This window comes from Copadichromis virginalis, linkage group LG7 (genome assembly GCF_057382275.1).
Source record: "Copadichromis virginalis isolate Kocher_CV1m ecotype Utaka linkage group LG7, C_Virginalis_male_GT1.1, whole genome shotgun sequence".
Taxonomy (NCBI): Eukaryota; Metazoa; Chordata; class Actinopteri; order Cichliformes; family Cichlidae; genus Copadichromis; species Copadichromis virginalis.
In genome coordinates, this window is record NC_140624.1 from 22,898,189 (window position 1) to 22,923,341 (window position 25,153).

Consider the following 25,153-nt stretch of genomic DNA (forward strand, 5'->3'; position numbering starts at 1 on the left):
CACAAAAACTCTATTAAGGTACCTTCGCTACTGTTTGATTGGATTAATAGAAAAATCTACCTCATGTGCTTGGTTATTGGTTGCATTTTCGTTGAATCTTTTATTAGGTTTAATTCTTCCTAAATGCATCAGAGCCAAATCCAGTCACTGATTTGGTGAAGAACAATTAATAGAGATTTTGTGGCAGCTAATCTAATGAGAGAACACATTAAAATGTAATCAAGTTTCAGGGCACAAGCACAATTTCTATCAGCCTGTTTTCTTTCCATTTTTTCCCTTTCTGCCATCATCTCATTGGTTTCAATTTCCTGTTTCCTCTATTTCTGTGTCCCACCCAATCAATGTTTCTGTTATTTCACTTTCCGTTGTTGCCCATACATCCTGTCGTAGCTTTTTGCTGAGAACTCTAGCTTCCCACCCGTTGGAGAGTCTGATTTACCTGGCTGCTAGAGAAGCAATATTAGTATGAGCAGTACTTCCTTTTTGCACTGAAAGTGAAGTGAAGATTGCTTTTTGTTTTGCGTGGGCAAGAAGTGCTTTTCTGCCCGCCTGACTTGTCTGGCATGGACCACACTGCAAAGCACACTATAGCTCCATTCACCAGTCCTTCCACTTGCCACTGTGGCTCCCTTCGCCATGTGATTTTCTTTCTCTTTGCACCACTTGCCCCATCTGTCTTGCTCACTTGTCTTTTCCTGTCCCTCCCATGCTACCCAACCCATTCCTATGCATCATCTCTCTCTCCTCTTCTCTTTCCTCCATACGTCCCAAATGATGAAGGACCTGGTTCCATATTTCCTCACCATGTTCTGGTGGATCTGTCTTATTAGCAGCTGTGTAGGCGTGAAGCAGGTCTGCACAAACCACTATGATAATGTGTCAGTCCAACCCACACACATTTTACCAATATGTGTGTGTATATGTGTCACTATGAAAACAGTAATTTTTCTATAAGGTTTTAAAGAGGGAGGCAGTAGAAATTAAATCGGTTTAGCTGCTAAACAGGAAATGCTTCATAGTTCGGTGTAATGAGTGTATTAAAACAACGAAGGAGGTCATTTGCTGTGCTTATTTAGGGCACAGCTGAGCAGCATCGATTGCCATCTTCATAATGGCTGTAAAGAAGAACCTTGAGGGTAATGTATTGAAGCATTCAAAGACCAATTAAACCTTAGTTGACTGAAGTCTTGTGCTTGTTTGTCTGCAGCAGTGCTCTGTGAAGTCAATTGTTTGTGTTGATAGTGTTGCAAAGGAGTATCCGATCCAATAGTACTTTTTAGTCAATTAGAATCTGTAGCATTAGTGTCTTTTGGCACCCCTAATTAGCTTCGTACTTGACAGTTAGGGCTTTTTAAAGGTTCATTTTTGAACACACTTCATACGTATATTGATATAATTAAGATAATTACTGATGTATTGAGTTTAATATTAAGACATCTGTAGTTTTTTATGATCCAAACCACAGCTTTGCACTGAAAGACATTTTTGAATGCAAAAAACAAAAAACATACATAAATGAAAAGTATCCAAGATATCAGTAGTGACTGAATACTGGCCAATCTGCTATTAAGCATGTTCAGTATCACAAACACGGTCATTTCTTAACTCTCATATGAAATTATAATTTGAGCCATTTCCCTTTGTGCCTTTCAGAATATTTGCAGTGCTGTTGTAGGACATATTTGCAAAACCACACACACACACACACACACACACACACACACACACACACACACACACACACACACACACACTAATATTTTTATTTTTTACCATTAATAAGTTAGGCACTCAGATGGAGCAGAGGTAACCTTTAGGTTACAGCCACCATGTCGCTGCCTCAAGCTAGCACACTGCCTGTGGAATACACTGGAGCTCATATTACTGTGTATATCTGTCATCATCAGCTGCAGCTCCACCCGCACCAGCCAGGCTTCTTTTTTTGGTTTGATGTCAACATGATCTGTGATGGCGGCATCAGCTCAGAGACCATCAAAGCAGAGTCAAAGCTCAACCTGAGAGTGATATTAGCAGCAGGGTGTGGTGCGTGCGTGTGTGTGTGTACAGAGGCTGGCGTCAGCGGGCCTGCTCACTAGGGGTTATCGTGGATTAAAGGGCTAAAGTGTCAGGACTTTACAGGTTCTAGGAGTACCTTATCAGCTCTTATTTTGGCAGCAGGAGAGACAAAATAACTTCCCATGGCTGCTGCTGTCGAGGTCTCAGTATCTGAAGTGTGTCTAAGTCTATTTGCACCACATCTATCTGTCTGTCTTCTTGTCACTGGGTGTAAGGTCTTGGAATGCACTGAAGTTTCTATCTCGGAAGCTAGTAGAACATTCAAGCTGTTTGCAGATAGACTGAAGAACTGTCAGTTTCAGTTTTCCTAACTTTGTTTTGTATTATTCTGGGATGCATGGTTAATCCCAAGACTTGCACAGCTTGTTGCATGGAATAAAATAAATCTCCTAACTCCTGTTTGTCATGCACAAGCATCAGTTGTAAGACCAGTTTTGGTCCCAAAAAATATTTTCTCACGAATTTTTATATTTCTTAATATATGCACGGTAGTGTTGTTGTTTTCTTCTGCGTAAATGTTATGAAATTTTGAACGCTCTTGATTTGTTAAAATGTGGGGAACCAAACATTTAAATGTAATTATCAAGCAGATTCTGAAAAAACAAGCTTGTTTTTACTAAAATAGAGCATGTACGCCAGATGAAAAAATGTCCCTCTACAAATGGAGATAAAAAAGAACTCCTGCTGTCTCTTGGCATGTCTTTCTCATTGTCACACTTGCTTTTCTAAAACCTTTCTCCATGCCATGTAATTTCCCTCTGTCCCTCTCAGTGAATGTTTCCTGTTCTCGCTCTACTTAGACACATATTTTTGTGTCTTTGACCCATCCTCTGTGTATTGATCTCGGATTTGGTGATTAAAGTGAAGCTATGCCAGTAATGTGATGAGTGCTCACATGGTGCTTCGCTGAGGGCACAGCAACGTTTTGGTTGAGTGTTGCCATAGCAGCTTTGTGGAGCTGAAGCGGAAGGGAGCAGGGAGGCGGGCGGGCGGGGGCATTGTAGATGAAATGTGTTGTTGGGCAAATCTCAGACCTGCATCAGTATTCAAAACATAATTGGTACATTTAAGCTTGATTAATTAAGCTGATTGCTTTTGTGAAAACCTTATAGACGATTCAAGGTTTCCTAAAATGACACAATAAATTGACGTTCTTTCAGAAAAAATATGCTCTTTTAATTCGTTTTTGAAATTGTGATGAGAATATTAATTTCATCTTTGAGCATAGTGAATGCTTTGTGTGACCACTTGGTGCTTCTAAGGCTCAAAATGTTCAAAACCTACTGGTTTAGAGATGCAGAGTTTCAAAATAGCCTTCATATTATCTGACATGCTGTCAGTTCCTCTGATTATTATATATCATAAGAATGAGCCCTGTTATTTTATGGATTTTTTGTAACAGTGCCTCTTCCTATACCTTGCTTTCGTCACCTTATTAGACATCTTCACACAAACCACAAATCGTCTTGCTGACTACAGTTAAGATCCAGCACATTTTTTTTCTTTTGGTTCCCAAGTGCCACTTTAGCTCACTTTCAACCATGTTAGCACCAGGAAGCTTCTCCCCGACAGATGACTGAGGCCAGCTGAAGCTATGGTGCAAGACAGCTTTCACGATACTGTGTTCAGAAGGTTTTTTTCCCCTTTTCTCTACATGGTAGGTTGCACTGGTGTTTAATTGCAGTTTGCTCCACACAGGAAAACGGTTCATTTCTTCCATCCCAGATTTTGTTTTTCTCTTTGCTGTCAGTCAGGGGCTTTGGATTTGTCATGCTCTCATAATTTCCAGAGTTTGGCAACTGTGGAAATGCACTAAGGTTCTCTTTAGCAGAACTTTTTAAGGACTTTTTAGGGTACATAATTATTAGTTGCCTGACAACACAGTGTTAGGGAGCCACTTATCGAGCTCAAGATAGTATCCTTCTATTCACAGTTATGATGTTTAACTAAATGAAGCATTTTGTGACTCCACCTCCATATTTTATCCCTATTTTAGGGTGAAAAATATATATTACCTAGTGTGAAGTGTTAGCTTTTCCATGAGTAAGTACAGCAAACTTTGAACCTCAAACAGATTTTCCATTTCAAGCCAGTATTTAATAATATGAGAAAAAAAGGAGTGTCTAGTGTAAGGCAATTTAGTGCCATGAACATCAAAAAAGAACATCACATTGGACAATTTGTTAAGACTGAAGTGCCAAGGAAACAAAATTCAAAGTAAAAAATGAATGTGCAGTGGAGACACGGGCTGTCCTTTCCAGCATCGTCAGAAGAAAGCTTTTTGTCCTTACTGTTTATCCAGATGTGGGTTGTTTTTATTTTTTTATTTTATAGGGATAGTTTGGTCTAACAATGTGGACATACAAAAAACAAACCAGAGAAAGACAGTGACTGAGTTTAATTGGGTAATTGATTGGGTATTTCTGACTGCCTTGGTCTTCAGGATGCAAACTGAAACATGAATGTATGATTGTGTTTAAATGTCAGCCGTCTCTGTGTGGGATGCCATTGCTTTTCATTTTCCCCATATTTCATTTCCTGTTCTTTGCATCTTATGTGTGAATGTGGGAGTTTGCAGTATCTTGCAGTAAAAATGACTTTTTTCCTGTTTTCTCATGAGTGGTACAATTAAATTATAAAAAGTCATATGGTCAAATGTCAGTCTTCATGACAATTACCTTTCCTGTGTGATTAAATCTCCATTGTGACCTCTCTATCGGGCTCTCAACAAGTGGAGGGAAGGCGCTTCTCTCGGCAGACAAATGTTCTCCAACACATATTTTAGTTTCAATGTCAACTCATGGCCTGTATTGCTCTCATGGCCTGTATTGCACAGTGAGATTAGTATGTGCTATTTCTAAGGTTGTGATTCATGTGCTGTCATGCTTTGACCATACAGTTTGCTCTTTAATACTAACTTTTAATAGGTACATCTGTTCAACTGCTCGTTAATGCGGATATCTATTTGGGCAATTACATGGCAGCAGCTCACTTCATTTTGGTATGTTGACAATGTAATGGCAACCTGCTGATGTTCAACCTAGCTTCAGAAGTGGGGGAACGAAGGTGCCCCTGATGCCAGAGGTGAGAGAACAATGGCCAGGCTGCTTCAATCTGCTAAGAAGACAACCAAGCTATGCAGAAGACGACAACCTGTCAGCTAAGAACATGAAACTGATGCTAAAGTTTCCATGGACGCACCAAAATTGGACAATTAAAGATTGGAGAATTGTTGTGTATCTGAGTCTCGATTTCTGTTGCGGCATTCACATGGTAAGGTGAGAAACTGGTGTAAACTACATGAAAGCATGGATCCATCCTACCTTTTATCAACTGTTCAGGCTGCTCCTTGTGATGTGATTGTTTCGGGGATATTTCCTTGGCACACTTTGGGGCCAGTTGTGTACCAGCTGAGTATTGGTGAACCATCACAGCCTACTTCAAAATTGTTGGTGACCATGTCCATCCCTTTAAGACCACATTATCTTCTGATGGCTGCTTCCATTATTATAATGTGCCATGTCACAAAGCTCAAATCATCTTAAACTGGTTGAAGAATAAGTTTATTATACTGGCCTGCACAGTCACCAGATCTTAAGCCAATAGAGCACATGTGGAATGTGGTGAAACTGGCAACAGGGTGATGCTATCATGTTAATATAGATCTCTGGGGATGCATTTCCAGCATCATGTTGACTCTATGCCATAAGGAATTAAGGGAGTTCTGAAGGCAACATGGGATCCCACCATCTACTAGCAAAGTTCAGAAAGTAACCAGTGAGTCTGCCTTTTCTTCTTTTTCTTCTGTAGAATAATTTGTTCACATCAGAGAGAAATCGTCCTTTCTCTGTTGAAGTCTCCTTTAAGTCGTCGTTAGTGATAGCTAGTCCCTTATTTCCATGTTTGTTTTTTATTATTTTAATTACGAGCTGTGATTATGAGGTTTATCCTTTGTTTCTAAACCTTCAGCTTTTGAAGTCACTTCAAAGAATCGTCTTGTGTAGATGAGTTGATTTCTCTGAAGGTATCACCCCATTAGGTTGCATCCCTTCACCACATCATTTTGGTTGTCAAACTTATTTGTCAGAAATTCTCTTGAGATTTAGTCTTCCATTACAATCAATTTGTAGAATTACAGGACATGGGATTTGTCAAATTTGAAACCGAATGTGCTGTTTCCTTTGTCTCCAGTATGGTTCCAGTTTGAGAATATGGTATGCAAGCAAAAGAGAACCCATTTGCACTTTTTATTATGACCCCTTCAAACCCCTTGTGATGAGCAAACTAACTTCAAGTGTGAAATCACTGCCGTGCCTTTTACATTTTAAAAAGGCAACAAGTAATTTGAGATCAGGTAACAGGAATATGAAGCAAAAGCAATGCTGTATATTTGATTTGCAGTTTTTCTTCCTGCACTCATCAGTCATGAATCAGAGCTCGAATACTTCAGTGATGCTTTCTTCACAAATCACATTTTCTCCATGTTGTGCAGTCTAAACAACTTGATCCTCTAGTTGTACTCTTGACCTGATGCACTACCTTCTAAAACTGATGCTTGGTCTCGGGTCATTGCCCGAGATTCGGCACTTATCGCTAGAGATGATCCTCAACATTAAAGTTAAGTAAATTTGATGCCGAGGTTGACTGTTATTCTCTGCAGCAGTTGGAGGTCCATGGAGACGGGTCATAGTCATCATCTTACATCTTTGCAGACACACTAAGCAGATTTTGATGTATCAGAAGACTGTTTTAGCACTAGTCTGTGAAAGCAGGTAACAGTAGTAAGCTAAGGCACTTATTGTTTCTCATAGCCACCTCTAATAGCCACATTACAGTAAAATTGTAATGATTATAGTATGCAACTTTCATTACAGAGAAATATATAGTGTTGAAGTGCTTTAGCTTAACTTCATAAAAATGCAGTAAAAATAGTCGCCTAAAACTAAGATTTGGGTATTTGATTTACCACGTTATCACGATACCAAACCTTCTGATCCTCCAGTAAATAAAATTATGAATGAATCTAAGTGATTGTTGATATGCTAATAACATCATTGTTGTGATGTGATTTTATGTCCTTGATAATCATGCAGTGAACATATACTTTTGTGACAACTGAAGACTTATTTCAATAATCAAGTGGGGATGTTTAGTAATCTAACATAACCTTGAAGTCTTTACCCTGTGGTACAAGTGTTGTGCCAGAAAGAACACAAAGAAACATGTATTATTCTACATGAACAGAAATGTCCAGTGACAGATATTAATCTCGTGTCATAGAATAAAGTCACATTTAATAAGTCAGATACCAAAGGAAAATATTCATTTTCTTTCAATTCAGTTTCATTCATATAGTGCCAAATCACACCAACAGGTGCCTCAAGGCACTTCATATTGTAAGGTAGAGACTCAACAATAATAAAGAGAGAACTCAAACAATCAAGCCACCACGTATGAGCAAGGATTTGGCAATAGTGGGAAAGAAAAACTCCCTTTTAACAGGAAGAAACCTGCAGGGGAACCAGGCTCAGGGAGGAGCAGCCATATGATGCGACAGGCTGGGGTGATGGAAGGAAAACAGGACAAAAGACACACTGTGGAAGAGCAACTGAGATTAATATCTAATAATTAAACACAGAGTGATGTGTAAGCACATAGTAAGTGAAAAGGGTGAGTGAACACAAAACACTCATGGGAAGCAGCCTAAAAATATAAAATCATTACCAAAAATTAATAGTTCATGGTAAAACTGCTCCATGAACTACATTGATACTATACAATATCAGTATTGTACTGCACAGCACACTACGGCAGTGTGCCTTTTCATCTTGTTTACTCAAACTTTTTCCTCTTCTCTCTTTTTTTCTTAATCATTTCAGCTAGATTATTTTGGTTGCCTGAACCAATCAGTTAAACAGAAATGATCATACAATAGAATACAGTAAAATAGAATAGAATGTATTGCACTGCACCTCTACGAGCTGTGTTACATGTATAATAGGACGGAAAAGCCAGAGAGATTGTACTTCTGAGTTTCAGGTGCTCATTTCTGATCTTTGTGGGGGTTTTTTTCTATCTTCAGAGTAGTTAGCTATCGTGTTACTGTCTGTTGAGATGCCATGCTCCACGTTACTTCCTTCTTGAACCGTTGCGTTTGACAGATAATTAATAAGTCATAATAACAGCTTGAATAAAAGCTACATGGTATTCAGTAGGCTGGAAAACCTATATCTTTCTTTATGACATCATTGTGGAAGCTGGTAATAATAATCTTAAATTACATGGTAGTCAATGTAAAAGATCTTTGTGTTTTTTTTTTTCTATCTTCAGAGTAGTACAGGTCACAGATGCTAAAATCTGTTCTTTATGACACAGAAAGGAAGTAAATTTGTGCTCTAATTAGTCTGGTCTTTTATTTCATCTTACCATCTGGCTTTGCGTGTTTTCCAATCCTCTGCTGAGCTTCCTTCTGTTTCAGAAAAACAGAATTAAATCTGACAAAATTTGACAATATCACTCTGAAGTATTATGTGTGATTTCAAAATACACACAGACACACACACACGTTGTGAGCCTGCAAGTATAAATAAACAAGAAAACTCTTGTTTAGATGCAAATATGATGGTTTAATTTTACTGCACAAAAACGAGTTCGTGCTTTTATCACGGGAGCTTTTCAATTCTGCCCTGTATTAGCTTTTAATTAAAGAACAGTGACTTCCCCAGATGTTTTATAACTTCAGTTGCTTACAATTACTCCACTGAATACTTTTTGTTTCTCACTTGACTTCAGATGAAAATGCAACTCATTTTTATTTTAGGGTTCCTGACCTTTAAAAAGTTTCCATGAAATTCTCTTGACAGGGGAATAAAAACAGATTCTGCGAACCCACTGACACAACATTCAAAGCCATTATGCATATGTGGGAAAGAAATTTAGTGATGTTCAGAAACTGTTGGCTGTGTTGGTGCGTTACAGCTCAGCCTGTAACGTGGAGAGCAGAGCTGGGAGCAAGATCAGTGTTTTTATTGGGGGGGAAAAAAGAAAAGTGAAATACAGAGAAGATGAGCACAACAGATAAAATATACTTTAGATAAACAACAAAAATAATGTAGTATCAAAACCAATATTTGTTTCATTCTGGAAATATTTTCAAATCAGACATAATCAAAGCATTTTTCCTTTAATAAGTCTTTTACCAAGAGGGACGCATCCAAGACACGAAAATGTGCTCAGAGGAATAAAACTATGGATTTATTTGAGAAAGATGGAGTCGGAAAGAAATGTAACACTTAGTAATTTTCTTGGATGAAAGAATGTATTATATTACCATTGTTCTCTCTTTTGAAACTAATCAGACAGATACAGACACTTACTGTGCCTGGTGTTATTCCACTGAATATAAAAAATACAGCACAGAAAGTCTCATCTGTCTCGCCACAAAAAGACAGCAGCAATAGCGATTGTGCCATCATGCAAATAGATATTCGGTGAAGACCACATGCAGGGAGGCTCATTTTGTTTCCTCAGTTGTTTGTGTGTACTTTGGTTTTAAAAGTATACACACACAAATGTTGGTAGCCTACAAGGTTACATGTGGAATATGTAAAATCGTAGACAAACAGCTGCGACCGAGGACAGCAGAAGGTCTGTAGGCAGGAAAAAGTGTCTGTAGCCGATCATTTAGAGGATAAATCTTTAAGAGGACTGCAGTGACTCTTGAGTGACTGTAAAAGTGATTTTAGGATGTGTATTGAGCGCCATTTGGCTTCCCCAAAAATGTGAGGGAAGAGAGGGAATCTTTCTACAGGCAGGCACATAATTAGCACTGTGGGACAATCACTGGTCTTCATAAATCACTTTAAAATCAGGAACATCTAAATATCAGAAGCAGTCACAACTCCAATTTGCTGGACATTTAGCCTGATAACATATTTGAGGCTCATATAAATAAATGTGGACGATAGGCACTCACAACATTTGTAATTCATCAGTGCCTCAGGCTTCTAACAGGAACACAGTGAAGGTGATATGTCTAAAACTGCCAAAACGTTCTTAGATTCAGTCATTTTAATGCGTCCAAGGTTGCTTTAAAAATAGTTCAAGTACAAGTGTAAAGTACAAGTGAAATGAGATGGCCAAAAAACACACAAACAAACAAACAAATAAATAAATAAAATGTATACATCAGGCTGCTTATCTAAAAAACAAATAAGAACACGACTCCAGTAATTCCTGCTCTGGCTCTTCCTGAAGGTTCAGGTGAAATAAAAGAAAAAAGTAGCACGAAAAAAGACTGCAGACAAAGAGACGTTTTAAAATGCTATTATTGCAGGTTATTACATCTGTTTGCGATGGAGTCGGGTGGATATCACTGTGAGCTGTGTGAATAAATCAATCTACAACTCTTACAAGCAGAAGCTTGTGAAATAAGGTTTGAAAACCTGAACTCATAGCGGTTTCTGAACCATTTTTGCAGAGTTTTTCAAAGTCTGTAGATTGCCATGTTTTGTTTTGTTTTCCTGTTCTTCAAGGTAGAGTGTGCTTCCTGAAACCAAAGTGCTGTAATGTGAAAAAGACTTTACCAAACCCTGAGTACTTTGTTGTGTGTACTTTGAGTCTCATTCACAGCTGCCAAAGGATTATCCAGTTCTTGGCTGTCCGTTAGCTATCGTGTTACTGTCTGTTGAGATGCCATGCTCCACGTTACTTCCTTCTTGAACCGTTGCGTTTGACAGATAATTAATAAGTCATAATAACAGCTTGAATAAAAGCTACATGGTATTCAGTAGGCTGGAAAACCTATATCTTTCTTTATGACATCATTATGGAAGCTGGTAATAATCTTAAATTACATGGTAGTCAATGTAAAAGAAACATGCTTTTTAAATGTGTGTTTATGAAAAAAAGAACTGAAAAAAAATATAAAATACTCAAGATGTATTAATAATTCAAATTCCAGCAGAAATAGATCTTGAAATGGTGACAGCATGTCAGAGAGGCTGTTCAGGTGGACATTTAACAGTGGTTAGAGCGAATTTTCTTTCACTAACTTCCCTCGCATATTTTATAAATAGAAAAAGCTTAATGTCATTAAATTAATATTGTGTCATCCACAAATATCTGAAAATGTCAAAACAGTTTCAAAAACATAAAAGATTCTGAACTGAAAAATTGTTCTTGGATATAAAACATCAGAACAATGAAAAAAAGTTTGCTATTTTTGTTTGATGGTGACGTAATAGTCCTCAGTCTCAAATTTGGGACTGCTGTGTCTGACATCCTTTTGGAATAAGGCGTAATGGTGCTAATTTACATTCAGTAAACAGTTACACAACCCAGTGCTTTGTGCACACTCTTCTGTTCTGTCTGCATTGCGAGTTTGGTAACCGCTTTCTCTTCTGAAAAGGTCATGTAAGGAAATAGGTCTTGGCTGACCTGAAGGTACAAAAGGAAAATGGATCTTGTGTGAACACGCACACACTGTGGAAGGAGTTTTATTCATTTCCCTCCAAGGTGTGTACGGTGAGAATAATGAAAAATTTAGGACAGTCTGTCTTCAGGTCATTGAGCTGCCTTCGTCAGATGTTTGGTGTTTTCTTTACACACATGCATGCTCTCAATCTGTCACTGGCCTGTATGACAACCTGAAACAGTCCCCAAGCACACTTTTCCAGTTCACAGAATCCACCCTTGCCTCCTTATCGTGTTATGTGTTTTACATATTTGCATACTTGAGTCTTTCCGAAGCAGCTCTGATAGACTCCAAATCACACACTGGGAAAATCGGAACGTCAAGAATAGCAGGATGCCTTAAGGCGTAAGACATCAGATTTAATTATTTTCCTCAACAAAAACCCTGCAGATGCTCTTGAAACACAAAGTGAACCTAATTTAGAGTCCCATATAAACACATTAATAACAATTATGTATTATATGCTCCATATTTTTTATCCAGATCTTCTCTCTGCTCTTTGCAAATAGAATGTTTGAACCACAAGTGTGGGGTGCTTCCACTAATGATATCCCTCAAAATCTAAGAGTCGAAAAAACAACTGGAAAACAGGCACTTTGGGCAGTCTCAATCCTGAGTTTAGGTGAACGAAACTCCAGCAGCACTTTTAGTATACATACAATGTTTATTTGCTCCCTAACAGTCTGCCTTATATGCCAGCCCATAATAGAAAAATGTGAGACAATGTACAGATGTCAGTGCTGCAGTAACAACTTGGGAAATGTGTAACGGCTAAATCAGAGGTGTGGTTACACTTCACTACTTCTTCGAGTCCTCCCGGTTATGTATAGTGACGTTTTCTGTATGTGTGTGCGTGCAGGCCGCAGGGTACTCGAATGATGTCAAAACCTGCGGGTGAGCAGCTCTCCAGTACCACCGTCAGCGAAGCCTCTACTGCCATCACCTCTTCCACTGTGGACACGTCAGCCTCCAAGGTTAGTCTGTGGTTTCAGTCTTTACCTGTATATATGTGTGTTTGTGTGTTAGTTCCACATTTGTCGCTTTCAAACAATGTCCTTTCTTGATTCGTTGTGGACTGGTTTTATGCTATAAAAGGGTGACCATCCAGGCTTTTTGGTCTTTGAGTTTTGTCTCCTACATTTTTGTGCGGTAGTTAGAATATTTTCAAGCAGCAACAGAGAGGATTGCTTTGTGAAATTTTTAGCAATTATGAGGCTTCATGTCTTTGTCCTGTTTTGTGAGAGTTAAAGCATATGAATCAAGTAGTAGTAGGGGTTGCATTGGCAGTACTGGAGTCTTCAGTTAGTTAAGGTTGCTGGTTCGAGCCCCGGCTTGGACAGTCTCGGTCGTTGTGTCCTTGGGCAAGACGCTTCACCCGTTGCCTACTGGTGGTGGTCAGAGGGCCCGGTGGCGCCAGTGTCCGGCAGCCTCGCCTCTGTCAGTGCGCCCCAGGGTGGCTGTGGCTACAATGTAGCTTGCCATCACCAGTGTGTGAATGTGTGTGTGACTGAATGTGTAAAGCGCTTTGGGGTCCTTAGGGACGAGTAAAGCGCTTTACAAATACAGGCCATTTACCATTTTAACATCCACAATCAGTTTTGTGTTAAATGCACTGCACTGAAAAGCCAAGTAGTACGTGAGCCATCAATAAAGGTCTGTTAGCTCTGTAATAAACCTACGATGTTCTCTGCAGCTTGTTAATGAAGAAAATCACTCCATTAATTCACCAGTGCAAAGGCTTAAAATGATCATTAAACAAGAAAAGAAAACGATGCTAATATCTGAATATACCAACAAACACAGGTACAACCACTGAACACAGTGAGGCATGACAAACAGACAGAGATGTCTTTTTAGTCTGTGGTACAGGAGAAATCCATTCTTTAGAATCAGTCAAGAGATGAGCGCTGGTTATCCATGGCTAGCCCCGAGAATGATCACAGCAGCCTGGGCTAGTGGGGGGAAAACATTATTTGTGGCCAGTGACTGACCTGATTAGCAGCAATTTTCAGCTGATTCACAGCAAAACGGAATGATGGATGAGGATGAGAAAATGGAAAGTAAAAGCTTTTTGCAGCTGATCTAACTCTATTATGGCCATGCAGGGATTTAGACCTGAGGTGTAGTTTGAAATGGAGGTAGAGGTTGTAGGTTTGCACCATGATTAAGTGCAAAGTTGTCTGCTGGTTAGCAAGATTAGGTATGTTTCTATGTAACATAGAAGTTGAATGCTAGAATTACACTTAATAAAACTGGATGCAAGGTGCAAAGATGCAAATGTGTTTTGTTCTTCTGTAAATGTGCATATTTAAACATTGAAGTCTATGGAGATGTAATATCAGCCTTCACAACCTTATTTTTATGCTAAAAATTGACTGTGTAGATTCAGACATTTGATTTAGTGAACTCAGTATTACAGCAGGCTTCATTGTGATTAGGATTACTCCTTTTGTAAGTTATTTATGGTATATAGTTGATTCCACATTCCTTCCAGTATATTGTATTACCACTATACTACATCAATGAAAAATAGATTTGGTCTGTTTTCATATCCCCCCTCTTCCCCCTTTTTCTTCTATTGGAGCTTATTTGTTTGTTTTTTTTTGTTTGTTTTTTGGCAACATTTAAACTCCAGGTCTTCAGGTTTAATTTCTAGAATGCACACTAGTATTATTGCACAGTGATCGTATCTATGAAACAAAACTGAATTATGTTTGTAGTGGAGAAAGCACTTTTCTTTTGACTGTTTAACCTTGTTTTTGGTCGTCCTTGGCTCGGGCAATTTGCTTGCAAAATTACAAAATACTTGAAGCAAATCAGCACAGACAGTGCTAATGAATTCCAATTTGATCTTCCAAATGCAGATCTCATGCAGGATACATCCCTTGTCATCTGGTTTAGTACACCATAAAGATGTCCATGCCACTTTTTTCAGTATAAATCTTACACTTGGTTTATACTCACACATGTATGCAGCTCCACGGTGGCGTGAAATCTCATCCTGCCCTATCAACAGGTGCCTCGGGACCAAGATTGAACATGTGTCATTGTGTACGGTACAGAGATGACAGGATATCCATCACAAAGCCCCATCACCATTCCCACACCCAGTGTTTTTCTGGTCTGCAGCTCTCCCAGGTGCTCTGGCTCATCACCCCTGCCACTAAGCAGCCGGGAAATGGCACAGGAGCCTTATTCTTAAAAGAAAAACTCTTAACAAAAGAATCTTTTTCTCAGAGGAAGAATGAGTCATTCCTACCCCCCTTGCTTTGCGCACAATCTTAAAATGAATCTGTATTTTGAGTAAGTCACATCTCTTCCGCCTCTGACAAAACATCAGAGAAGCAGTGAGACGTCCCACTTTCCCCATGAGCTGTGTCTCGCCGTTCTCCTGTAAGCACTTGTGTTTACTGGCTGCATATTTAGTGATATTGTGTTCACAACTAACTTCTTTGGGATTTATCAAAGTCCGTGTCATTTAGACATTTCTGTTGGCTCCCAGTATCCTCTTATGAATTGTTTTGCCTTTATATGCCTCATTAATTCGCTGCCTCACTTTTGAAAGTAACTCTGCTCTTCAGGTGCTTCTTTGAGCATTAAAACCAACACATAATAGAACAGAGAACGCTGCAGAGTAAAGAGCTGTTCTGTTACGGACTAAACACATATTTGAGTTCCTGCATTAAGGGGGAAACAACAAGAAAAAAGGAAAAAGTCAAAGTAATTGGTGGCATGACTATAGTGTTAGCAACACTGATTGTCCTGATTGTAAAATAGATGTAAATTACTTTAGGTAATCTTTAGGTCTTTAGGTTTGACAGGAGAGTTTGGCAGTCACAGATCTGCTTCGACCAAAATGGCTGACTAATGTAGGATAGTTTAGAGGGCTATCACCTGGGAGACATTGTTCAAATTCCATGTGAAGCTAAAAGTCAAGATGATTTATTTTTAGATGAATAGGCGTATGACAGCACTCATTGTGTGGAAGGGTCTTAGAACAGAGAGCTGCATTTTCCAGATTGAAGCTTAGTGCAATTTTAAGAGTATATTTTTAATTTGGGTATAAAGAAAATTCTTGAAATTAGAAAAAATCATTTTATATCTTACTGTGATGGAAGTGCAGCTAACAGACCTGATGATTACATTGAGATGCAGGAAACGCATTATGTCCTCTGAAGCTGAACTATATAGCGTTTGTCAAGCTAATATGTGACTCAAAGGTAAAATTTGTATTTTCATTATGTTTTAATTGCTGCCTAATTTATAAACACAGAGAGATTGGCAACAGATTGCAGGCAGTTTAAGTCAGTCTGTGCCGATGGCTCACAACTTCTCTGCAACGTGTCTCTTTTCAGTAGGGAACTCAACTCAGCTGCTGAAGTGTGTGTGTGTGTGTGTGTGTGTGTGTGTGTGCGTGCGTGCGTGCGTGCGTGCGTGCGTGCGTGCGTGCGTGTGTGTCAAAGGTGTCTCAGTAGCAAGAATCAAAACAAAATTGGACTTCATTTTGGTTCTTGCTTAAGTAATTTATGCAGCTACACTGCAGCCATGGTTAGAAGTATGAGCAGTCATTTTGGAGGCTCTTGAAATGATTGTGCACTATGAGTGTGAAGATGGTGCCTCATCCTCCTCAGAGGACTTGGAGGCTGACATGGAGAATCAGAATCAGAATCAGAATACTTTATTGATCCCTGGGGGAAATTATTTTTTGTTACAGTGCTCCATTTTAAACCAACATTAAGACAAGACAGACAATACGCTAACTAAGAATAGTACAATATATACATATATATACATACATACATACATAAGTCACTTATAAATAAATAGTTGGAAAAGAAACATGTGTAGTTGTAGCAGCAAACAGTGTGTTAAGTGGATGAGTTGTACAGGGAGATGGCCACAGGCAGGAATGATTTCCTGTGTCGTTCAGTGGTGCTTTTCGGTAATCTCAGTCTCTCACTGAACGAGCTCCTGTGACTGACCAACATGTCATGGAGTGGGTGGGAGGTGTTATCCAACATTGTCTTTATCTTGGACAGCATCCGCCTCTCCGACACCACCTTGAGGGAGTCCAGCTCCATCCCCACAACATTGCTGGCCTTACGGATCAGTTTATTAAGTCTGTTGGCATCTGCGACCCTCAGCCTGCTCCCCCAGCATGCAACAGCATAGAGGATCGCACTGGCCACCACAGACTCATAGAAAATCCTCAGCATTTTCTGGCAGATGTTGAAGGACCTCAGTCGCCTCAAAAAATAGAGACGACTCTGGCCCTTCCTGTAAAGTGCTGTGGTGTTTTTAGCCCAGTCCAGTTTATTGTCAATGTGTACTCCAAGGTATTTATAGTCCTCCACAATGTCAACACTGACCCCCTGGATTGAAACAGGGGTCAAGTGTTTCCTGGTCTTCCTGAAGTCCACGATCAGTTCCTTGGTCTTTGCCACGTTGAGCTGCAGATGATTCTGCTCACACCACGTGACAAAGGAGTCGACCACAGCCCGGTACTCTGTCTCATCATCCCTGCTGATGCATCCAACCACCGCAGAGTCATCAGAAAACTTCTGAAGAAGGCCTCAGACCAGCTCTGACTCATCTGAAGGTGAGAGTGGAGAGGAGATGGTTGAAGCAGTGACAGGATGAACTTCTCCATCTCCATATTTTGGTCTCCCACAAACGGAGCCACCAGCTATGCACTGCTGCTGATGGATGAAATCCTCCAGCAAATTGTGGCCATGACAGACATGCATGGGAAACACTCGGTGGCTTATGTGGACACAGAGGAACTGCAGGCTTATATAGAGATGCTTATTTTGGACAGTGTTTACAGGTCATAAAATTAATTAATTTTTTAAAGGTCATCTAAGGGTTAAGTTAGCTCGGCTTGACTCTTGTTTGTTATTCTTTACCACTGATTTGATTCATCGTACTGGTATTGCTCAGGCATCTTTCTAAAGGGAGAAGGAATCACAACCCATGTTTAATTACCTTACCCTCCCAGATATTTCTCATCTGGCTAGGGAATGGAGCCGGTAGCCCTCGGGTCTCAGAGGGACGTCTCTTGGCATTTTGGTTGTCTGATTGTGTACCATTAAAATAGCAAATAGCTGGTTTGACTCTCAGTCACACACCTACAAGACAGAGTGCTACTGTGCAGCAGGGACCACAGTCTGTTCCACAAAATTACATTCGGCCTAAAAATAGACCACTGCATCGTACACACACACACACACACACACACACACACACACACACACACACACACACACACACACACACACACACACACGTGTAACAGAGAAAGAAATATCTCTGAAATACACACAGATATGGGACTAGTGTGAGAGGACTGCGTCATCCTCTGTCAACCAATCCTCTCACTAATTACTGAGTGCATTTGTTTTTGTTTTCCAGCTACTGATGCCTCCCAGTGCTGCTACCAGTCCATTCACACGCTTATGCAGCCGTCATGCCAAATCTTTTATTATGCCAGCAGGGGAGGTGACAGGGTGTACATGTCTTACTTTATGTGTATGTGTATATGTGGTGCCGGGGGAACAGGCCTTCTTCTGAGGATTTGAGAGTAGAGGATGGTCTAATGAGATTTCTTGAATATTTGCACAGTGCACAAGTATGTTATCCAGCAGGCCGGCACAAACAAGAATGTAAGAAAGGTTTGTTTAGCCAAAGAAACTCCAGCACCCAGTATTACTGTATTACTTATTATACTTATTATAGGTCAGGGGGCTGAAATGGCACTGAATACTAACAAAATGTTAAATATGTCTAAGAACTGGCCTGTCAGGTAGGGCTGGGCCATATTATACCGTTCACGGTAATACGATAGGAAAATGAAATATCGCGATAGAATGGGAGTAAAACGCGCATGCGCAGTGCCTTTGTTTTCATACGCACATGGCTGATTGTTGAGTGAAACAGATGAAACAGAATTGGTTTGTAAAAATGGTGCAACTTCAGTGATGTGGAACTGGTTTGGTGTTTGTCCGTCAGATACACAACAAAGCACATTTTTTTGCAGAACATGCAAGCGGCCGTTGTTATTGTCATATTTGTCGGACTAAGATGCTCTTAAATCTGGGAGTAATCTGGGTCCTAAACTCCGTATTCTTCAGGTCAAACAACACTGCAGCATCACTGAGAGTTAAAAACTGTCTAAATTCTTTCATCTTTAATAAAACCATCAGCATTGCTGCTTTACCAGGTGTAACTATAAAGTTTAACTTCCAGGCATCCATGAAAACAAAAGTTATTACATTTAACGGAGTTAGAAGTTAGCAGGAAGCTAGCGGAAGTTAGCTCGCTAGTTTCGCTAGTTACCTAAGCATGATATAAGATAAGATAAGATAAGATAAGATAACCTTTATTAGTCCCACACGTGGGAAATTTGTTTTGTCACAGCAGGAAGTGGACAGTGCAAAAGTTATGAGGCAAAAATTAGAATACAATAAGAATAAATACAGTACACAACTGTACAGAATAGAATAAAATAAAATAAAATACTATATACAGTAGAATAAAATAAAATAAATATACAATAAGATAAAAATAGAATACAAATACAAATACTATATACAACTGAGTAAAAATACAACGATGACAGAAAGGATTATTGCACTTAGTATTATTGCATATGTATGGATGTGTGTGCTTGATCAGTTAAAGTCTTTATTATGGAGTCTGACAGCAGTGGGGAGGAAAGACCTGCGAAATCTCTCCGTCCCACACCGTGGGTGCCGCAGTCTCCCACTGAAGGAGCTGCTCAGTGCTGTCACAGTCTGCTGCATGGGGTGGGAGATGTTGTCCATCAGGGATGACAGCTTAGCCGCCGTTCTCCTGTCACTCACCACCTCCACTGGGTCCAGAGGGCATCCTAGAACAGAGCTGGCATGTTCTGACTGAGAGATTTCTGAAAAAATTCAAACGTACAGCTCTGCTATCACTTCCACCATAAATGAAGACAGGAAACTAAACAGCAGTGACGTTTGTAGGGTTACTGAAGTTGGGCTAGCTGGTATATAATGATGTGCTACGTGATCGCTAGCGACACAGCTATGTTAGCATAACATAAACTGAAGCTGGAGGATGAACGCTAACTTTTTTCCACTCAATAAAAGTTAACGTGAAGGTTCCCGATGGTTAGGGACAAATGCAATCGCATGGCAGGATGCTGTAAATGGACCAAACTTCAGTCAGGAGAACAACTGAGATAATCCATCCACAATACAAGGTTAGTCATTAATATACTGCAACAACATGGGAATAGAGCAGCTGCCAGAGAATTCAACATTAATGAATCAATGGTACAGAAGTGGAGGAAGCAAGAAGAATGAGTTTAATAAAGTTTGATTTATCTGACTGCTTTGTTTCGCTTAATGTGCCTTATAATCCCGTGCATCTTATGGTCCGAAAAATACGTACTGCACACTGCAGTTTAATGTTGCAAAGCACCTCTTTTTAACTTCAGTGGATATTATACATGGTTATGCTCAGGATATGTCAGCCCATTTCTACTGGAAATGCCTTTTGGTTAAACTTTCAGCAAGGAATTAGCATTTGCACTGTTACATTTTTATAAAGCTTTAATGTACATAAAAACCAGCTTCTTGTTTAAGTGAAAATAAATGGAAGGTTGTCTTTTTGCGCTAGTAATGTTGTGGAGTTGTATTTTGTCTCGCATCAATTATATTGTCGGTTATATCGTTATCGCAAATTTTCAAATATATATCGTGATAAATATTTTTGGTAATATCGCCCTGCTCTACTGTCAGAGTATTCCTTACATTAAAATTTACCTGCTTTCAAGGCATTTTTCTTGCCGTTATCTGACATAATGATCTTCTGTCTTCTGTCAAAGTCCTTTCCTGTTTTAACAGTGTTCCCCTCACTTTTAAATACTGCACTACCTTCCAGCACCCCAAATCATCATGGGGTGTATCTGGGATGATCAGGAAGAGGAGTACAGAAGTCTGGTGAGGAACTTTGTCGCATGGAGTCACACAAACCACCTGCAACTCAACACCTCAAAGACTAAGGAACTGGTTGTGGACTTCGGGAGGTCCAGAGAAGGTCCACTGCCGGTTCAGATAGAGGGGGAGGAGGTGGAGGTGGTCAACAAGTACAAGTACCTCGGGCTGTGGGTGGACAATAAACTGGACTGGTCATGCAACACAGAGCACCTGTATAAAAAAGCCCAAAGCCGACTGTACTTCCTCAGGAGGCTGAGGTCTTTTAACATCTGCAGGAAGCTCCTGAGGATGTTTTACCAGTCAGTGGTTGCTGGAGTACTTTTCTATTCTGTGGTGTGCTGGGGGAGCAGCACAGCAAAGAGGGACTCATCCAGGCTGGAGAAACTGATCAGGAAGGCTAGCTCTGTGGTCGGCATGAAGCTGGACACTCTGGTGACAGTGGCAGAGAAAAGGACATTAAAGAAACTGATGGACATTATGGACAATGCTGGGCATCCTCTGCACACGGCCATAAACAATCAGAAGAGTCTGTTCAGTGACAGGTTGCTTCTCCCCAAGACAAGAACTAACAGACTTAAAAACTCCTTTGTCCCACACGCCATCAGACTGTTTAACTCCTCTCTGGAGGGGAGAGGGAGGGGAAACAGGAGGACAAAGGAGGGGGGAACAACTAAGCTGTAGTGCCTCTTCACCTCACTGTACAATACCTTGTGCAATACTTTTTGTAAATAGTCAACAGTGCAATAGACTCAATACTTGAAATGTGCAATTCACTTGTATTTTTATTTTTTATTCCTATTTATTCTATTTATCCCCTTTGTATATTTTATTTATATTTGTCTCTGTATTTATATATGTGTGTGTGTGTGTGTGTGTGTGTGTGTGTGTGTGTGTATATATATATATATAACAATTCTGTAACTGTAACTTCGGTCGTTGCTGTGCTTTTTTTGGAAGTCGAATTTCCCAGAGGAACCCACCCGAGGGATTAATAAAGTTCTATCTTATCTTATCTCTCTTATCTTAAATCTGCAGAATTTAATGTGCTAGTGTCCTGTAATTACTACCTGCACTGCAGCAGCTGAGCCAAAGTTAAAATGTCTTAAGTCAGCACCTCTATTATTATATATCCAAAATATTATTTCAGTTTATTTCATGTATGCTTGATGTTTTCCAGTTAGTAAAACTTTACTAAATATATGTAAATAAAAAAAAAACAAAAATCAAGAAAAAAACAAAATCACACAGTGGAAACATGGAGGTCACCTGGGTCCAAAAGTTTTGCCCATGGCCACCTAAATCTTATTAATCTGCCCCTGGTTTCACCCAGTGGAAGCTGGTATAAAATCTCCTTGGCTCTGAATGAGAATGACAGTTAATAGTAATATATTTACATAAATTAATTAAAAAGAATTTATGCAATAACCTTGGTTTAAAAAAACTTTAATATTGCACCTTCCAGTATTATAACCCAAAATGCAATATTACAGCTGCATAAGTTAGTTATGATATTCAAGGTCATCTTAACCTCCTAGGACCTGGCGTCCACATATATGGACATCACATTTTGGGTTATTTAGTCCAAAATACTCAATTTTGCTCTACAAGGGCCTGATATCCACTTACGAGGACATTATGCTGCTACTGTTCTATCAAAATGTTAAATGAATATCCTCATATGTGGTTCTGATTTGTCTTAGAAACAAAAATAAGGAAAAAAAAAAATCTGGTAATTCTTTGTTTTTACATTCATCGGGTCCCAATCAGCCCAAATATCAAAGAGAAATTAAAAATGCATGCCATGGAAGAGTTCAGGTCTTAGGAGGTTAAAGTAAATGAGGATACAGAGGTTTTACCTTGTTTTAAGGAACTTTAATTTACTCTGGTCATTTTGAAAAAGAATCTTTGGATTTTCTTCCTAAGCCTTACAAAGATAATGCACATCAACACAGTCTTTTAATACTCCCAGTGTTCTTGCAGTCATTCCCTCACTTTTTTTGATGGTAGTCAGTCAGATTCAAAGGTCAGACTTTCCTGTGTCTGGCAGTTGAAATATTGACCTGCAGGTTACAAGCCCACATGCCTAACCTTCTGCCTGCCAGTCTAAAGAGGCTTTGTCAATGTCAGACAAATGTCATAGCAAGAGTGACTGTCACAGAGATCTGGTGGAAAAATTGTCTGTGCTCATATAATGGCTGTAATTATATCACAACTAGGGCAGAAAAAGAAGGGTAGCCGAAAAGAGAAAATCATAGTGTGGGTGAAAGTTTGTTCAGTGATATAAGTAAGATTGAATGGTCTGATGAGACACAGACAGCCTATTTCCAAATATAACCTACTGTAACACAGTAAACTGTCCTGCTTTTTCTTGCTGCCTTTTTGACCACAGTTGTGTTAAGGAGAAGAAATATGCCAAGGTGCCTTTAGTGCAGTCATATAGGTAATTAACCAAGCTAATTTAGCACAGTAGATGAATGGTACCGATGAGCTGCAGCAGCTAAGATACAGCCACTTAAAATGGCCACCTCATCAGCAACAGGGCCATGATGGATCCCTGGTTGAATCCTGACCGACTGCCGAATGATGGGTGATCGTATTGGTATCCCCCGTCTAGGACGCCTGGATGATGCAAGCATGAGTAGTAACGCCCCTAAGCGGCATTTAGGAAAACCAGTAGTAATGGTAAAGCAGCGTGGAGATGCATTCATTTACAGGCTTGCTACACTATATATATATGAGTTTGCATCAAATAAGGCACCGGTTGTGCACACCAAAAAAGCCAGACAGAAATTGATGCTTGCATTCTTGCTGACTTCAAAGCATAAAAACATGATTTCATTGCACTGCTAATGTTCTTATATAAAATGCAAAATTTAAATTTAAATGCGCCCTAATTGGGGATGTGGCACTTTGTTGTGAATATTTCTGATGATTAATAAGGTCAGTGAAATGCTGCTGTAGGAGTGAACTCCATAGCTCAGGCACTGTGCTTAAAACTATTGGTAATTCTCGCCATTTACGTTTTCCCAATAAATTAATGGCTAATGATCACATTCAAGCTTGCTTACTCAAGTTGTCTGCCGCTAAACTTAGTCTGTGTCCAAAGAGCAGCTTTGAAACGCCTTCATAAAACCAGAGAGCACTTAAAAAAAAAAAAAACAAGCTAGGTGAAAGTCTGGGCGCTATTATGTAAAATCTAGAGAAATTATGGATCGCGCAAGACTTTTGCACAATATAAGATTTTAACGTAATCTAAAGAATAAATCAAAATATTAAGTTGCAATTTAAAAGAAAAATTGAAGGACATGCTAATGATTAAACAGAGGTCTGAAGAAAAACGACCCAGCAAGCAATAGGCTAAATGAAAAATTAAGTTCTATCAGTCTCAAAAATAACTTCCACATCTGGTTTGGGATCTACGAGGAAGCTTGTGTGCAAAAAAATGATTTCTTTAGTTCTTTACGAAAGCTGTCAAAAGAATTTGAAGTTCAATTCATTTTTTTCATAGCACCAAATCAAAACGGTGCCTTCAATGAGTTTTATATTATAAGGCAAAGACCCTACAATAATACAGAGAAAATCATCTATAGCTAACTATACAAGTCAAAGTTTTTTTGAAGAAAGCACCATCTCATGGTGACACTGTGCATTTGGGTGAAAGGGGCGTGTTTATAGTGAAAAGTAGATACGTCCCAAGGGAAAGAGGGGGGACACTTAGCGGCTGACATTCAACTGAGGGCTGGCTATCAGTGGCTACCAGATCTCTGACTGAAAGCAGCAATTTTGAGTCCTTTGATGGGAGACTGATGGCGGTCCATAACCATTGTGTCTCTAGGTTTGAGGTCAGCATGCACTATTCCCAGAGAGCTTAGGTGGAACAGTGCATTTGCTAGTTGATGTAAAATTGGCCTCATTTCTCTTATGTAGAGAAGCTGGTTATTTTCCGATCCTTAATGTAGTCAGACAGGCTCTAATCAAGCTGTTCAGAATTTAAGTAGATACGCTTCCCTGTTGTTTATTCCATCATATAATCGAGTCAAAAAATACTTTTGTCTTATTAATGAGAAATAATACATATTCCAAAGAGAAAAAAACACAGGTCTTTCACAATGAACGGCTCATTGGTTTCCATTTCAGAAATTGGAGTGTTTTAAGGTTTAACTGCATACAACATCTGCCAAAAAAAAAAAGCCAACTAAACCCTTTTATGTACGTGTCATATTGAAATAAATTATTTAAGTACAGTCAAAGATCAAAGTAAAAAAAAAAAGTTTGCTCTGTCATCTTGGAGGCTTTCTGAGATTAATAGGAAGCAAGTTTTTCTGCTGCTGAAAACAGATGTTGTTATGTTGCAAACATTGATTAATATTAATAATAATTCAGTATCCAGAATAACAACCCTCAGGTCAGTGGCTCAGAGTTTAATGGCCAGTGAACATTTTTATTGGCTTATGAAAAAAGCTTTTATTCTTATATTTTTAAATGTTAATTTAATTAACACAATATTGTATTTTTTTTCACATTTACTCTGAAAAAATATTACAAAAGCCTTGACATTAATGTGGTCATGGCCCCCTTTAGACTCACCCCTGTTTGCTGCAGTTATCGCTTCCTGTAA

General features: G+C 39.3%; 1 protein-coding gene across 3 annotated transcripts in view; it reads left to right on the forward strand.

The window, feature by feature from the left end:
- LOC146705027 (pleckstrin homology domain-containing family A member 7-like) overlaps positions 1-25,153 on the forward strand; it is a 155,044-nt gene that overhangs the window by 89,945 nt on the left and 39,946 nt on the right. For all 3 annotated transcript variants that reach the window (XM_085462550.1, XM_085462549.1, XM_085462552.1), the window contains exon 5: positions 12,411-12,525. In XM_085462550.1, coding sequence (XP_085318676.1) covers positions 12,411-12,525 — 115 coding nt within the window. The remainder of the gene's footprint in view (positions 1-12,410; positions 12,526-25,153) is intronic.